The following is a 17,720-nucleotide window of genomic DNA, read 5'->3' as shown; positions in this document are numbered from 1 at the left end:
TTTATTTACTTCTTTTTTTGTCATCTCAGTCAGCTATATTTGAAGACAGTGCATGTTGCCTACATGTATTACACAATGTATTACTTGCATATTACACATTTTTGAACAAGCTAAAATTAATCTCATTTTAAAATAAAATAAGAAATGGACTTGATTCAAGTGGTTCAACACCATAAAAAGAAGAGACAGTAAAGAAAATACACATTGTCCTTGATTGCTATGATGAGTAAAGTTATTTAGATTATGACGACTAGGATTTGACAAATTTTGAGTTCTGGTCTCTTTTGTTTGAAAGTACCACAGCAAACAGCGTAGTCCAAATTTTAGACACACGTCCGCGCTTTCTTTCTTCTTGTCCGAAATATTAAGACCCGCCTCCCCTGCGCATCCATTCATCAGAAGGATGGTGCTGGGTCAGTTTCTCTTGCATTGTGTGGCTATTCCCTCTGTCATTCTACATGACAGACATAGGGTATGCTCCAGTCTCCGCCCCATTGCTGCCGATGCTATTTGAGTGAGGGACGGATAAGCCGTTTATTCAGAGCTCGTTCAGCGTCGTCAATGGCAAGCAAGCGTTGTGGTGGAAAAGCGCATACTGACTAGCGACAATAACTTCCAAACGCACCATGGTTTCGACATCGATTCCTTGCCTGTGGATTACATTTTGCCTTCATTTATGTTGTTACACGAACCTAGGAATAGCACAAAATACGAAAGAAGGTAAGCGCTAAAGTTTTCTCTCCTCATCCTTGCATGCTGAACATTGACTCGACTGTGGTAAAGTGATATATAAAGCAAGAGCTGAAACTATAGCCTGCATGCGTTGCGGCGTTCAAATGAGACAGATAGCCTACTCCAAACGTAATGACAGCACATTGAAATACTGAAAACTGCACTTATGAGCTGAATGAGAATGTACAGCTTGTAGTAGTCTGTTATTTACAAATAATAGCAGTAGGCTTACGGCAAGTGTTTGATCGTATTTTAGCACTATTTTATCAATGACAGCGAATGCTGAACCATTGCATACGAGAACTAAAAGGAAATGTTAATTTCAGAAAGTTAACTCGGCTCAAATTCTAGTTTTTTGACAATCTGGAGTTAAATAGCAAGCTACGTGTTAGCAGGAGTTCCGAAAGACTGCCCTTCTCAAAGCACAGTAGTAGCCTCATCAATGATCAGATTAAACTGCAAAAATGTTGCCACATACGACTCCGTCCTTCCTACCAAGAAAATAAAACTCAGACGCTTCGTAAATGTGTCATATTACGGTGGGGTTTTTTAAAATATCGTTTTCGAAAGAGATTAAACCGAAGCAGAACGCAATTAAAAGTATGTCACACTGCTATTGATGGGGAATCTCAACGACTGTCAAGTCTCCGCTAATGGTGAAGCGATATTCCCTATTTAAAACAAAAATAAATAAATAAATTATGTCCGTGGGATGCATGATTAGGAAATACCACTGTTTATGTGTACCTACTTGATTAGGTGTCATATTGCCAAATGCTGTTTTGACCTTCACTACAAATGCATAGCTTGCATTTAATCATTTTTAGGTCATGCTGCTGCGTACACTGGGCATTCAAACATATGAGTTGGCTAACAGTGAATGTAGCCTACATTATATAGTACATTTTAAATATTATTGAGATCTCACCATATTCTAATAAAATTAACACGTGAAGTAAATAATGTCAGCCACTGCGTTTAGCTGATACTATACCCCATGGAATTTCAGTTATACAGGTATTTCAGGAAAGGATGCTATTTCAAACAGAGATTGAAAAAGTAAAGCACGCTCCAATCATTCGACAGTCTTCATGGAAAAAAGAATCACTCAATCTAGAACAGAGCCCCCGATTTTACACATACAGGGGCATATTTTTTCACTTTTTGTTTGGGTATTTTTTAAAAGTTATTTTTTATCATCTAAATTATGTCATTGTTATAATTCAGGGTTTCGCCGCTGTACTATATAGCCTAATGCATTCTGATTAAAACGCGTTCTTGCTTTGTTATGTCGCGGCGTTGAAAGCAGGTGTTTTTGCCCTCTAACATTTTTGGTATTACACATTCACTCTAAATCGGTACCGCAGACCAAGTTGCAACAAATTGGTGGCGATGATGATGTTAGTTTCCACGAGTAAATGTGACGGTATTGTTTCAGGAACATCACTGGCTGAACTAGCAAAATGAGTAGGTCCCTCGCAGGGAACTGAATTGAGACAAAAAACATGCACTTGAATGAGACCTCATATTATTGTTGCGTGTCTTCCGAAATGTATAGCACGTCTCACTCGAGCAACTGCATGTTTTACTAGAAGAGCAGGTGTCAAGGCATGGCAGATGAAGTGTTTGATTTACTGCAGTGTATGTGTCCATTTGTTTTTTCTATAATTGCACATTAATCACCTTAGGAGACAGACGATGAACTATATTCTTTTTAGCATTGCCGCGAATTGATATTTTTCATACATTTTACGATAGGGCACAATGCTCCACAGGGAAATACATTATTAATTCCATTCTCTTTATTTATTTATTTATTTGTTTATTTATTTTGCCGTTAGTGATCCTGTTGGATTCTAAAGCTCAGCAGACAGAGCTGGAGTGGATTTCCTCTCCTCCTAGTGGGGTAAGTACTAAATTACTAAATTACTGTATCATACGTGAGTAACCTATATAATGAAGGCCTACCGAAATATTTTTTCATCTCAGTTTTCTTTCTGGGTAAATGCACTGGTGTCTTGCCTCAACTTCTTCAGAATCCAGTCTTCTCAATTCATTATTGCATTGTCTTCCGTGAAAACAATTAAGTCAAGGCGATACAGTTCTAAACGGGGTTTGGTTTAATTATGTAGCCTATTTAATAATACCATGGGGATGGTTACAACGCATTACTATATAGCAAAGTTGTATAGGCGGAGCAGCGTGGCAACTACACTGATCAGTGAATTGAGCGCTCGTATCGCATCCTTGATATGGTGTCAGTATGAAGTGATTCGTTTTGTGTTGAGAATATTTAATTACTGGAAAGTTAGTAAGAAGCTTTAAGCTATTTATCAGACAACCCAGTTAAATAGATAATTTTATGACATATTGCGTATGTATTAACAGTATTCTATGATTGTTTTGAAAATAGAACCCACATAGAAAATAGTTTTGAATTGACCCACATAGTGTTTCTGCTGGAAAATGGGGGTTTTCGAGATAATAAGTAATAATTTGTGATTTGTGAACTGCTTCTGCCCGACTCAAGGAAAGTAGTCACTACATAGAGAAGGAAATCTCCTCTCCTGTAGACATTCTTTGAAATTTGCTTAGAGTCTTGGACTCTGGGTCTGAGAAAGGCCATTTGTGCACAATGTTTGTTTATGTAAATCAGGTCAATAGAGATGGCATTCCAGAAGTCCAGGCTGTTGGTGGCATTTGTGCGGAGGGTTGTTGCTAGTTTTGTCTTTGGGATTTGACTTATGGCCTGATTTTATTTTGACTACAAAATACTTTGGCCTTAAAGTTCAAGAATGGGTTTAAGGTCTTAGTTACGTCACCATTGTGATACACTAAACAGCTGTTTTATACCAAGCTTTAATAAACAAAAAATGTTGTAATGAAGACAAGTAAAACACACTTCACTTCCTTATTCAAAATTAATCCAATGCCTTGTTCCAATGGAACGGGCACTAATTGGCTACCAAGAAAGAAAGAAACGTTCTTTCTTGGTAAAAAAAAAACAAAACAAAAAAACAACGTTCTTTCTAATGCTTTATTACACTGGCACTTCTTATGGATAAATGCATAGGGTATCCTAGATGTGTCCTTGAAACAGTAATTTGTAGTTTTTTCAAACCCCAATCTGCAACCTTTATGATACAAGATGGATGCCAAGCAGTATATTTTATGTTCTCCCATTAGCCTGTGTTAGCATTCCTTTGTGATGTAGATTATTGGAATTTTCTAATGGAAACAGGTGTTATGGGTAACAGGCTTATGTATTTTTATGGTAATTTATCTGGTTAATGGTACAGCTTAATTGTTTTTAAAATAGTGCATAGTACATGATGAATTACTGTCAACTGTAAACAGAATAGATTGCTTCCTTTTATTGTTATTCTTATTACACAATTTGATGACTCAGAGAAATATAAGTTTTTAGTTTATTTGTTTATTTAATGCTTGAACTTTGAATGAATCCGGTATATAATTTTGTGTTGTAACAAACAATATATTTTTGGGAGAGAATAGGTGGATGTCATTATTATTATTTCTTTTAAGTTTGGCACTTTACTAAGCAGAAATAGCCAAAGTCTTAGCAATGCACAGTGGAGTTTAGTGTTTTTCCATGATACTACTGCATGTGCTGTTTTCACAAAATGTTGACGCTGGAACTAGGATCTTGAAACATACAGATAGGGAATGGACACCATTATTATTAACTGAAGAATTGGAGTTCACAGTTAAACTCATATTAACAAAACATATTATTATTTCTCTAGCCTGTGCACTGTGCATTGATTGTTTCTTTTAAACTACAGCAGGGGTGCAGGTTGAGGACCAGTCTGTTTCAGAATTTCATGCTGACTTCTTTTGTTAATTATTTAATTTGCCCAACAGTTACTTGGTCTGACATTTTTTCATAAATTGAGCTACACTGGCAGACTGCACATATCATTTCACATATCTTTAATGAAAATGTTTTGCTGTATCCTGATATAGGTGTGGACCAGCATTTCAGTGTACAGCTGTTTGGAAGTGAAGCCAGATTAAGTGGCTCGGAACAAAAACCAGCATACAGACTAGCCTTCTGGGAAGGGAGTTGTGCATCTTTGAACTATATTATGTCTTCAGAGAATGTTGGGGTAAAACCCCTAGGGTAAGTGTTCGTATGGCATCAAATGTCAAACTCCTGTCCTTGTCTTTCAGTGGGAAGAAATCAGTGGACTAGATGAAAACTATACCCCCATCCGCACCTACCAGGTCTGCCAGGTCATGGAGCCCAATCAGAACAACTGGCTTCGGACTAACTGGATAGAGAAGGGCGATGCCCAGAGGATTTTTGTGGAACTGAAGTTCACCTTGAGGGATTGTAACAGTCTACCAGGTGTGGTGGGGACGTGCAAGGAGACGTTCAACCTGTATTACCAGGAAACCGAGTCCGAGGTCGGTAGGAATATACGAGAGAGCCAGTACGTGAAAATTGACACTATTGCCGCCGACGAGAGCTTCACCCAGGGAGACCTGGGGGAGAGGAAGATGAAGCTGAACACCGAAGTGCGCATAATCGGGCCTCTCTCCAGGCGGGGGTTTTACCTTGCCTTTCAGGACGTGGGGGCCTGCATCGCCCTGGTGTCCGTCAAGGTGTACTACAAGAAGTGCTGGTCTATCATTGAGAACCTGGCCACCTTTCCGGACACGGTGACCGGGTCGGAGTTCTCCTCCCTGGTGGAAGTGGAGGGGACGTGCGTGAGCGACGCCGAGGAGGAGGCCGACAATTCCCCCAAGATGCACTGCAGCGCTGAGGGAGAATGGCTGGTGCCCATTGGGAAATGTATCTGCAAAGCTGGATTTCACCAGAAGGGTGATGCGTGCGAACGTGAGTATAGAAATTTCATTCAAATGCAATTGCCCTCACGATGGTAAGCTCTTCCAATACTGTGTAGACCAAATTTAGATTGAGCCTTCATGTAGTACAATGTATCTGCCCAAAGAATGTTACTCGAGCTTGGTGGGTTTTTCTTCAGTTCGGCAGCACATTGGAACTTGGCCAAGAAGGAAAATTATATATGAAAAAAATAAATATGAAATTCGCTTAAATATAGAAGTAGTCAATTCAGTCAGCAAACTATTTTCTATTTTTAGAAACATATAGCCTATTTGAGAAGTGAATGTAATGGGAGCATTTTCCTCATCTTTTTCATATTAACATCTGCATATTAAATCCCATTTCACATCCTGGCTTTTTCTTCAGTTGTGCAGAAAATTTGACTTGCTAATTCTAGAAAGGATAATTCAGTCAAACATGCAATTGACAAGTAAGGTCATGTTAGGAAATTGTGATAGCAAACATAATTTGTTTTGCCCATTTGACAGCATAATGAAGGATAAAGTATGGGGGTGTGGGATTCTTCGTGTTCTAATTGGGATCCATGTTAATCGTTTGATTACCAGGCTCTTAATTTCTGCAGTTACTCTGTTGACACTGGGATTAAATGATAACATGCTCTTCGGTTTAGCTCTGTGTTCTTCTGCAAAAGTGTTTCTCTCGCTGGCAGTCAGCCAAACAATACACAGGTCTGGAGGAAGTCCAGGCAATCTTTCAATATCCCTCAGCCTCTCTCCAAAATGACCCTGACAGAGAAGCAAAGCAAATAACCACCTCCCTGTGGCATGTAGACTGTGGGCTACAATACAGTATAGAGGGTCTTAAAGGGAACTCCATAAACGTGTGGAGTGTACAGTCTTGTGCATGTGCATTTTTAGTTTTTATTTATTTGTCATTATTTTATTTTATTTTATTTTTTTGTTATCCAAATTGCCCGGCAATTAGGATTAAAATACTTCAGGTCACTGCATTGGAGCAAAGTATTGTTTTTGGTTCCCACCTGACTTCCCGCATAAAAATCCCAGTGAATAAAAAGGAAAGCATTTAGCCTCTGGAGTTTTAAGTGGCCTGTCTTGTCAGACAACCTTTTGTGTGTAAAATGGGTTCCCTTCACCGGAGCAGCTCATGAAGTACGCAAACCAGCAATAATTGAGCAGCGTGTCTCCCAGAGCAAATTAGTAGTCCATGCAGCTTTTGTGCTACACGTTTATCACAAGTTGCCATGTGAAGGGTGCTTCATAAATGTATTATACTTTATAAAAACCTAGCAGGCTGCCACTGCCATGCTGCAGCTAATGTTTTGAGAGGTAATTTAACAACAAAGAACTGATTCAGAAACCAAGGGAGCATAATGGTCAGAAAGAGAGGGTTTTCTGGTCATTTCTGGTTATTATAGAATAAATACATAAATGGCAAGACATGCATTGTCTGCTTCGTGTGTCTCTCGAGCAGCTGAGGGCATTGCATGATGTACCAACTGAGTACAAACAACGTAATGGCTTTGCTTTATATAAAATTAGAAAGCTGCTCAACTGAATGGGAATCACTGAACAAGAGGAAGGGCACGAAGAACTGAACTGTAGCCCTTCCGAGCAATTAAGCAATCCTATCCAATGAAGAAAAATTATAATTGAAGCTGTCCGTTTTGCTGTAAGGCTTCAATTAGGTAAATGTAACTGCTTTGGAACAACTTGAATATCTTCATAAAGAAAGAAAGAAAAAAACACACAAAAAACACCCTGCCTAGGCATTCATTCCACCATTCTAATTCTGGAAAGTAAGGGTCGGCAGCATGCCCAATAAGCCATTTGCCTTTTTTTTCTGATGTTTGGATGATACACAATACATAACTCAATATTATGTTGCGTTAATATGGTTGAGAAACAAAGTAATAATCATAGTATGATCAGGTTTTTACTGTTTCACTAAATGAACTGAGAAGACCTTAACACCTTCACTTAGGTATTTATACACGGTTCAGCACTGATACACTAATTTTGATTAATTGTATTTATTCACAGAAGTACCTTTGTCTTTCATGTATACAGTGCAATCATGCCTACTTTGAAATTGTTCAGGATTGATATCATGCTGTCACAAACCCATGCAGAATTTACAACAAGTGAACATAGGCATCAAAAAGAAATGAATAAATAACAAAATAATAAATAAATAAATAAATAAATGTAGGCTAATGGTGGAAATTGCAATGCTGGTTTACTGCAGTTTTTCTTTAGTATAATGGTGGACTCTGCACCATTGATTGAAATGTCATTGCACGTAATTGAGGTTTTTTAAAGCAAGCAAAACTGTTAGCAATCATACCTGTTTTTAGAAAAATCTGTGTATTATTCCTGAAACCAGAGGTGATATAAAATCATCATATTGCCCAGCTCTAGTTCAGAGTTAAGAATCTCTGTTCCCATGGTGCCATAGAGGATTTATTATGGGATTATGTCAACTGTATTAAAATGATACATTGTTGTCAGAATTTCATATGCCTAATGTTGTTTTTAGACGTTTCGTGATATTGAATACTCACTGAGTGTTTAACCCATCAGTGTTGAATCCTATTGATGGGAAAATACCAAATTGCCTATGTCAGTGGAACAGTGTAGCAGAACATTTTAAAACAAAGACCTTTTAGAAATGGAGGGCATTAAATTACCGCATCTTCCTTTATCGCGGAGCGTACAGATCGTACTACAGTCCATATAGGCCCCCTTTAGCTTTCCTCTGGGACGTGATTCCACTCTGTCTTTCTGTGCCTCCCCCACCACTCCTCCCCGGCTCCCTTACTCACTTCTTCTCTTATGTTCTCGCTGTCTCTTTTACAACTCCCGTATTTTCCCCTGCTGGCGCAAACGCACAACAGATGATTGTGAGTGTACGGCAGCCCACTTGAAATATGAAGGAGTGGGGAGTGGGAGAGGTGACAGGGATGAGCTGTCAATCACGCCTGTCCGGGAGCCCCGCCCCTCCGCGTGCCTGCGCGAGACTCCTCCAGAGTGTGTTGTGATCAAGTCACTCATCGCCGCTGGCCGAGGGACGGCTTGTCTTTCAGGTCCCTCTCTATCTCTGATTCTTTGCGGGGAGTCATCAGCGCTACACAACAGTCGATTCTTTCTTCTCGTTCTTCTGATTCCTCCTGTTTTTTTTTCTTCTTTTCTTTTGGCATCCACTCATGTCTCATTTGTCCCCCAGCCAGAAAGAACTGTTTTATAGGTGTTGGGCGGGGGGGAAGAGGCTTTTGATGTGGCTTGTCATATGTGCAGAGTGTGTTTACACATGAAAGTCTTGCTTAACCATGGAGGCTGTTCATTTGAAGTCTCCTTCAGCAGTGGGCTTTTTACTGAAATGGAGGAATCTCGCAGATAGCCATCAGTGCCTTTGTTTCCCCGTTTTGCGCAATCCAAGGAATGCACTTTAATTTTATATGTGGCACAATTACATTTTACTGCTATCTCCTAGCTATGAGTTAGTGACAGTCGGCCTACTGAACTGTGAATTACCAAAAAACGGTGATATCTCCCCTCGCACAGATTGACCACGCGTTGTTTTATCTCGGCTATCAGTAGCCTACATTTTAACACTCAAATTAACGTGAGGATATCGCGACGTCAAGAAAACACCCGACGCCATCAATCCCCAGAGAGTCAGCGGTTTGGACAGAAGTTAGTCAGAAAGTGATTGATGGGCAGAAACTCAGGGGAAGGCCCCATCCACAGACCACAAAAGGCTAGGTGTGTCACGGCAGCAGGGATGCAAGGCCCAGCCCCGGGCCCAGAGAAGGCCGCGTTTAGCATTTAAAATGAACCGGGAGTCAGGACTCCTCACAAATCTTTGACACCTCCCTGATTGATAAGGTGTGTGTATGCGCTCCAAATGGTAATCCATTACAAGTGTTGCTGAGCTTAATAATGTAAATTAAAGAGGGAACGTGGTCAGTCCCTGGGGATACCCCCGGACTTAAATCATTTGAAATTGAAATAATTGGTTGATGGATTGGGCTCCCGTCAGTGTCACTGTTGCTGTTCTGTCACAGTGACGGGGAGTTTTTTCCTCTGTTTTGCTGCTGGTGGCAGGTAGCGTGGTAAATGACACAGATGTGGCATTGTGTCTTCAGTGTAGTAAAGCTGACACGCTGACAGCCAGCGTGAGCTGTGTTATTGATTCCTCTTAAACTTAAGGTCTTCGATAACATCTGTCTTTGTTTTGGCGGGTTTAAAGCAATGGGTTTTCAAAGCAAAAATATATATATGGGTAAATACGTACTTCTAAATGGTTAAATACTACATATGTGCCCTGTGGTTAATTACAGTCACCATTCATTTTAGGATGTGGCATAGCCATTAGTGTGTTTTAAATACATACGCAAGTGATTTTCACAGGATAAGATTAACATATGTGCCTTAGCCCTGTAATCACAGTTGTTATAAACAAACATACACACACGCTCTAACACACACACACACACACACACGCCACAAACACACACACACACACACACACACACACAGCCACACACAGAAAAATAGGGATATGTGCTTGTTTTACAGAAGGAGAACAAGTCACTGGGAAAAATTGGAGGGCTTTCACGCTACAGAGTCCTTCTAAGCCCGTTTAAAAAGTCCTCTCTTTGTCTTCTGGGTGTTAGGGGGAAAAAAAAGTGCAAGGTTATGTAATAAGTTATTGATTTTCTCCTTAAGAGAAGATTGAAGTGCAGAACCACCCTTTCAGAGGCTCTCCGAGGAGCGGCGGCGGTGACAATAGGGGCCTCCCGGGCCGGCTCGCAAGGTGTTAAGATCTCGGCCAGCCACATATCACTTTCACCCAAATGCCACGGGGAAACCTCGCTAAACGGCGAGACATTGTCTTCGCTGACACCGCGTTCGCCTGTCCGATCGCATCCTTCCCAACAGACAGCGGCGAGCAATTACAAAAAAGACATCTGTGCCAAGGTTTAGATAGCTAAAGAGAGTAAGCTTAAGATTGTAAGAGGTATGGAACCGGGGATCGATGAAAACGTCTAGACCTGTTAGCGCAAGCCGGGGATGAGGGGCCCGGGGAGCCGCTGGGAATGGGCTTTTGTTTCGCGGGAGGAAGGGGGGGGGGGGGCGAAGAGGTGACTCCTTAGGCGCCCGGGGTCAACCGCCGCGCTCATCCATCTTCCGTCAGTGGCAGCGTCCTGTCAGCTCAGCGCTCACGTTACTAAGCAGAAGAGGCAGGCCTCCATTGTGGCCAGCCGGCACGTTTGCAGCCAAGTGTAAATGAAGTTAATATTCACTGACCTTATGCATAGCCAATGAGAGACCTGGGCATCACCTTGGAGATAATGCCATCTCGTGCGAAAGAAGAAGAAGAGAAAAAAAAAATCACAAAAGGTCCATCTCCTTTTAGGGTTTGTGCTTTTTGCACTAATGCGAGTATCTGAATCGGTGTGCACACGCACCGCTGTTTGGATGAAAAAGCTGAAATGCATGCTGGGCATTTTATGCTCAGGTTCCCAGGCGGTTTATATTATTACTTTTCGGTCATCGAGGGTTCCTCCTTCCCCCATGAATTCTGCGGTACTGAAATCCAGCGAGGACATAAATAGGGTTTTTTTCCCCCTAAATAGTCCACAGCACAGTTTCTGTTTTTCCACAGTCATAATCCAAAGTAGATATAAATAGGATATAAAGCTACTTTGTAGCCATATACATACGATCGAGTTTCTACAGCTTTTGAAATAGCTAAGAAGAAAATGCTTTCACCACTTCTGTGGGGCAGAGGCCAAATTTTTTCTCAGTCCGAAGTGGACATAACTCAATAAGGAGGAGCTCTTTCCCAAGAAATCTATTAGACCTATATTGAAAGCAAAAAATGGGTGCTGGATTTCAGTGATGAAAAATGAAAACCATAAAAATTCATTTTATTGTTCTGTTTGCTATTTACTATGGCCCATATAATTAAATGTGAATGTTTATGGGAGAAAATGCAATATGTGGCATCAAAACAATATAAGAAATCTACTCACTACCACACTGCGCATTTGGTCTTGCATGCAATCTGAAGCCTGGACACATAATGGAAATATTTTTTTCTGTGAAAATGAAAGCTGGCCAACTTCATTGTGTCCGAGGAAGACGTTTTCTGAAATGAAATACGTTTGCAAAGGTGACACTGAATCCAGCATTAAAAATGAATAGCTTGCTCATTATTCCGCGGCTCTCCGCTCAGCATTTTAGCAACACCCTGTGCCCTTTGACTTTGCTCCGCGGCGAGGCTTTCTACAAAAACACGGCAGAGAACGTTCAATTTCCCTTTAAAGCGCAATTGAAACACGGCGAAAATGCATCGTAATTGTATTAATCATGCGCCCTCCGTGACCTTTTAACGTTCACGTCCATTCGGACAATACAGAGAAAGAAAAATGTTATTTAATTTGTATTTATTTTAAAGAGGAATTGGAAGAATAGTGAAAATGCACTAGAATGCAATGTACTGTGTTATAGACGTATGTGCAGTGCTGCTCGTGCCAGGTTTGGTGAGGGGGAGAAGCACGGAGCTCGAAGGAATTAATTGCCAGCTCTTGGTGGGAAAAACACGCGGTTACAAAAATAAAGACGTTTTTCAAAATTCTCCGCAGCTGCAGGATTGACACGTCTTACTCTAAAGCCGACTGGCGGAAATAATCGAAGCAGCTCAGAGCTCCGCAGTGCAGCGCTTAATGTAAATGTGACAAGCAAGCCGGCCTAATTATCATGATTATAATCCATAACCGCGTAGTTAGCGTTTATTTAAATGGGGCCGCGGCCGGGGGCCCGGGGGTTGCGCTCCGCGCGGACGGATCGGTTTCCTACCGGCCTCACGTGACGACCCGTCTGACCCCCCCCACCACCCCAACGCGCTGAATGATGCATGTCCCCGCGGCAGTGACGCCCCCTCTTTCCGAGAGCGGGGGTGGAAGGGGGGGTTGTGGGGGGGGGGGCACGCCGGCGGCCCTTTGTGCACCGCCCGGGGGCGGGTGGGGGCCTGCCAACAGGTCAAACGGCTGGTTTGACATCGTCCCCACGTTCAGCTGCTCCTGCCTTCGGAAGCTGGACGGCTGAGGTGACGAGGGGCCAAGCCGGTGATAGCCTAACGTTTTTTTTTTTTTTTCCCACTCGTGCTTTCCAACTTATTTTTTTTAACCGCCGATTAGTCGTGGTGTGGGGGGTGAGGGGGGAGGCATCGGGGGGGGGGGGGGGCATCAGGGGTCCTATCCCTTCCGCTTTCATCTCCATTAATAACCGACTCTCTTTTCTCCCTCAAACCCCTTTCATCGTAAGTTCTTTCCGAAGCTTCCACGTACTCTGCTGCAAGTGACCGCCCCTCCCCCAAGCCCCCCTACACCCCCACCCCTTCTGAGTTAAATGAACTAAAAGAAAGTCGATTAGGCAGGGACATTTTCCACATCAGGATGAATTCATTAGGAAAGCCTAACACCGCATGATGAATGGAAGCTGTGGAGAAGTTTCTGGAAGAGGACATACATTTTGTGGACACACTGTTCAGTTCCTGTCCAGGCAGAACAAGTCCGATAAATTATGTAATGTAATTGATTTAATGTTAAAGTGTCCTTTGTTTGGAGTTGTGCTATACTTACTGAATCAGCACAGTAGCATGGATAGAAAACAGTGCAGGGCAGTTGTTCAAGTGTTCACAGCTGTTGTAAAAATGCTACTGCAGTAGTACAGGTTTACATGCTGTGATGGTACATGCTGTCGGGGACAGCAGGATGTTGTGTTTTTCAGTTGTATTTTCTGTTAAGCGGAAACAAATGTGGATCATGGTAAAGAAGGACAATTACCTGTTCTTAGCTGAGTCGACAGAATTCACATAAAGTAGCTTTTTGTTGAAACTTCTTGGCTATTCAAAACTCTCTGCTATTTTCTCCTTATCCTGCAATATCTGTTAAAGCTTTTTCCTTTAGCAAAAACAGTTTGGTGAGTGAATTCTTAAACCTGCAAAACATCTTTCATTAGGATAGAAATATAAAACACACATTTAGTCGGAATTAAGGTACCACAAATATTTGCGTTATGCGACCTTGAAAAGTACTCGGTGTTTGGTTTTTTTTAGAGAGCAGCCTGAGGTGTGCTTTAAGTAGACTGTAATGTAAGAAAATGCTAAGCTTTTCTCCATTTCTCTGAGAAAGGTACTGACCTCCCTCTAAGCACAGGTACCACGTATGAATGGTGTGGTTGTCTCTGTGTCCCGAACTTGCAAAAGCCAGTCGGCTCTTTTCAAGCAATGCAGGGAGTTATATGTGAATTGGGAGAATGTGATTGTTTCTTTTTGCCATTTAATCCCCCAGACTCTAAAACTATAATCTACTTTTTGCCATCTTGTTTTACACTCCAGGACTTATTCTACCCAAATGTAGGTGTGGACTTTTTAAAATGGTTTGAAGGAGAATAGTGCTGACACACTATCTATGGTTTTGCTGTGCTTTCTTGCAGGGCTTCAATGAGTTCCTCTGTTTTGTGATTTATTCCACTCTTTCCTGAGCTGTGAATAGGGCTTTGACTAATGAGTAAAATAGTTTTTTCCTACATAAACATGGTGTGATGACCCCAGTGATCACTGAAAGTGAATCACCAAAACAGACTGTGAAGAAACATTTGCGTTTCCTTGTAAATCAGACTTAAGGACAGATGCTGATTGAATACAAGCCTTTGTCTTCAGAGTTGGAAGATTAGAATTGAAAGCCAAAATGTGTTATTACTTTTGGTGTGTCTGTGTGTGTGTGTGTGTGTGTGTGTGTGTGTGTGTGTGTGTGTGTGCGTGCGTGTGTGTGCGCGCGTGTCTGGCCCGTTATAATTCATGCATCTTGTAAAAAAGCTTCGACTAAGCAAAAAGGCTCTTGTGAACTATATTAGGATGTTGATCTTAGTAAACATGTGCTTAACACAAACAGAACAGAAATTCAATCAAAGGAGCTATTAATATAATTGGTTGTGTAAATTGTGGTAACACAGTAAAGTAGTATTCTACTACTGCTGTCTGTTTACAGCTCTGGAATAGTGAGTAAGATCAGGCTGGAAGTTTAATGTGCTATTCATTAGGCGAGACTTTCAGCGCATTGCACACAAACTAAGATGTATACGATGACACAAAGCATGTTTAAAACATGTCCCCTTTACATGGTGGGGTTGAACACACTCAGAATACAGTGTACAGGCTCAGTCAGCGCATTGCTTTTAACCATCCCATTTTTAAACTCGTAGGCAAACCGTGACCAGGCAACACGTGTCACGCAGTGACCTTAAAGCAAACAAACAACGCAGTGGGAAAATAAATAGCGCAAATGTAAAAAAACAAAAACAAAAAAAAAAAACCTTGGCGTGCTTCACGTCTCAGTTGAACCGCGATTAAAGCTGATATTTGCAAAGGCGAGTCCCCCCCCCCCCCTTCGGTGCGGGCGGGAAATGTTTAAGAGGGACGGCGGCGGTTTTCGGAGGGCGAAAATAAACTGTTTCCTTTATCGCGGGTGACCCGCTCCGCCTGGCATTCATCAGCGGCCGGGCCGGTGTGGCCGTCCCGTCGGCCGCTCTTTCGGCGTACCTCTTTTATCACTCTAATGGGGCGCTATCTCCCAGTTACTCCTCGTCTCTCCCGGCCGCTTGCCGCCCGGTGTTTTTTTTTCCGCGGCGAGACTCGGCGCGCGGGCGGATTCAACGCATAATCAGGTCAGACGGGAGAGTGGCCGGGGGGGGGGGAGGCAGGCCCAACCACGACGGGGCGCGCCAACTCGGTCCTCGGGGGTGGCACCCGGACGTCGCTCTCTTTGGATGTAAGTCAGTAGCACCTGACTCCCCCCCCCACCCCAACCCTATTCAGGATTATCCCAAATGGAGTGTTCCTCCAAGCCATTCCTAAACTAAAATGAGACAGATTCGAGGAAACGTGATATCGCTCCTCGTCCCTGCAGACCTGAAATTGCCTCTGCCCTTGATGGTGGAAAAGATAGCTACCGTGATTTAATGGCAGGGCTAATGGGAGGGGATACTTTTCAGATTTTTGCAGACTCTTTTTTTTTTTTTTTAAGAGATCTTTTGCTTTATGGTAAAGGTAATACTAGCTGCAAGGCACACTGTGAAATCTAATCTGTCAGTCAAAGCGCTGCATTAACCGAAAGAAAACAATCGCGGTGCCATTTTGCGACACCAGGACTTTAATAATAATTATCGACTGGAATGGCTACAGGAAACAATATCTCACACTGTCACAAAAATGTCACCCTGGGTTCAGAATATTATCCATCTTTTTTTTTCTTCTTTTTCTTCTTTGCGGCCTTTCTAATGTCTGTCCTTTACTCGGCAAATATTTTGAGCCCCTTGGATGCAATTCAAGAATTTTAAAAAGCTGTGCAGAAAAACTACTATCTTAAACCAATAGAGCATTTTATTTTTGTGTGTGTCTGGGCAAGATAACGCGGCTTTGTTTTATCCGCAGTCTCTCAGTCTGGAGCGTGATAGAGACGTTCTCACAGCTGTAAGCCGAAGCTTATTCCTCGCTGAGTTCTGAAGGCCTTCCTTTACCATCAGTGCAGTGTATAAAAAAATGCTGACTGCAGTCTGTTTTCTCTTCTCCGACTGCGAAGCCTTGACCACTCGAAGGCAAATTACAGACACACAGACTCTCTCTCTCTCTCTCTCTCTCTCTCTCTCTCTCGCTTGCTAAGAAGCCTAGTAGAAATGCCAGACAGTTTTTAATCTTTTTTTTCCTGCACTGCTCAACCTCCGCCTTGTTTTCTAAGTAGTGACTAATTTCTTCATGTTGTAATTGGGTCGAGTGTTTATCTCAGCCTTTCAGTTGTTCGCTTTAGCAACTGTTGATCTGGAATGAGGCAAAACTATGAGCTGTTGAAACGAGGCCTGTTCTCTGTTGTTTGTCATTTGAGCTTGCCGTGGGAGTAAAGTATTCCGAAAACTAGGGAAGAGGACACGGTTATGACATTGAAAAGGCGCATCAAGGCATGCGGAAAGGATGATGCAAAGATTGATATTTTCAACCAGAGCAATACCCTGAGCTCCTCCTGTTTGCACTCTCTTCCTACTTTAGTAAACACGTACTGTACATCCTTTCATTGGAACACTCCCAATATTGTGTTTGTAATATGTCTGTTGGTGTAGGATAAGTTTTCTTATTTCTTTGATACACAATCATTTTTGAATATGTTTTTTTTTGTATTCTGCTCCAGAGAATACACTCTTCAAGTCACTGTATTTTTTAGTAGCATTTCGGGGAAAGAGTGCTTTGGTGATACGTGACTTGTTCGGATAGGAATGCGAGTGCTGGACGGCCATGTTTATACATGTCATTCACAGTGAAGCTGGAGTATCCGGGACCTGAAGTAGAGGCGAGCGTAGGTGGGGGTGGGGGGGGGGGGGTGTGTAAATGGTTACTCATGTCTCAGTTTTATTCGAAGCCTAATCTGGAGCCTTTTTCCTTTCTGTTGATTATCTAAACATTTCTGGAAAACCGAAGCCTTTTAGACACATCGATAAACAACGGCTGATTTAAAAAAAGGTTTTCTGAAATAAATAAACGTGGCTTGCGCAGAAAAACTGCTACACGGAGGATTGTTTACTTTCCAGAACTCGTCTTGCGCTGACTCTTGATACCGCTAATCTGGGGCTTGTAGTTTTTTCGCCCGTCGAGCGTCTGGAGCTGGGCTCTCTGTGTGCGCAGGAAAGGAGAGTGGGCCGTGAACCAAGCCGTGATCCTCTCCTCCAGATGCTAGCCCTCCAGCTCGCGGCTCTCTGAACGAGGAGGAAAAGGCAAACAGACACAGTGATTTATCACAATGTTCAAACAGGCTGCACGTTAGAAACGCTTAACTGGCATGTGTAGCCAATCCCGCGGCTGCAGCGTTGGCGGTGTCACGTGGCCACTATCACAGACTGCAAGGGAAAGACAACAGCACGTTGTCATTTCATTAAGTGCTAGGATATTTAGCCATTTATTTAGATATTAATGATGTTTAAAATATTTTGATTGCACATTTAATGTGAGAAGGACGCAGATAATCAAAAAGAGCACAAGGCTGAAAGTTACAAGGCTGATATTCACTATGCAGTGTTCC

At 42.2% G+C, this 17,720-nt stretch overlaps 1 protein-coding gene across 5 annotated transcripts in view; it reads left to right on the top strand.

Annotated features, from left to right (window-relative positions):
* Positions 1 to 535: 535 nt before the first annotated feature.
* The window catches only part of epha7 (eph receptor A7), a 63,761-nt gene continuing 46,576 nt past the window's right edge, over positions 536 to 17,720 (top strand). For all 5 annotated transcript variants that reach the window (XM_064339966.1, XM_064339964.1, XM_064339965.1 and 2 more), the window contains exons 1-3: positions 536 to 720; positions 2,574 to 2,638; positions 4,927 to 5,596. In XM_064339966.1, coding sequence (XP_064196036.1) covers positions 627 to 720; positions 2,574 to 2,638; positions 4,927 to 5,596 — 829 coding nt within the window. In that variant the 5' untranslated portion in view covers positions 536 to 626. The remainder of the gene's footprint in view (positions 721 to 2,573; positions 2,639 to 4,926; positions 5,597 to 17,720) is intronic.

Source organism: Anguilla rostrata, chromosome 6, assembly GCF_018555375.3.
Source record: "Anguilla rostrata isolate EN2019 chromosome 6, ASM1855537v3, whole genome shotgun sequence".
In the NCBI taxonomy this organism is placed as follows: domain Eukaryota; kingdom Metazoa; phylum Chordata; class Actinopteri; order Anguilliformes; family Anguillidae; genus Anguilla; species Anguilla rostrata.
This window is presented reverse-complemented; position numbering and strand designations above follow the sequence as displayed.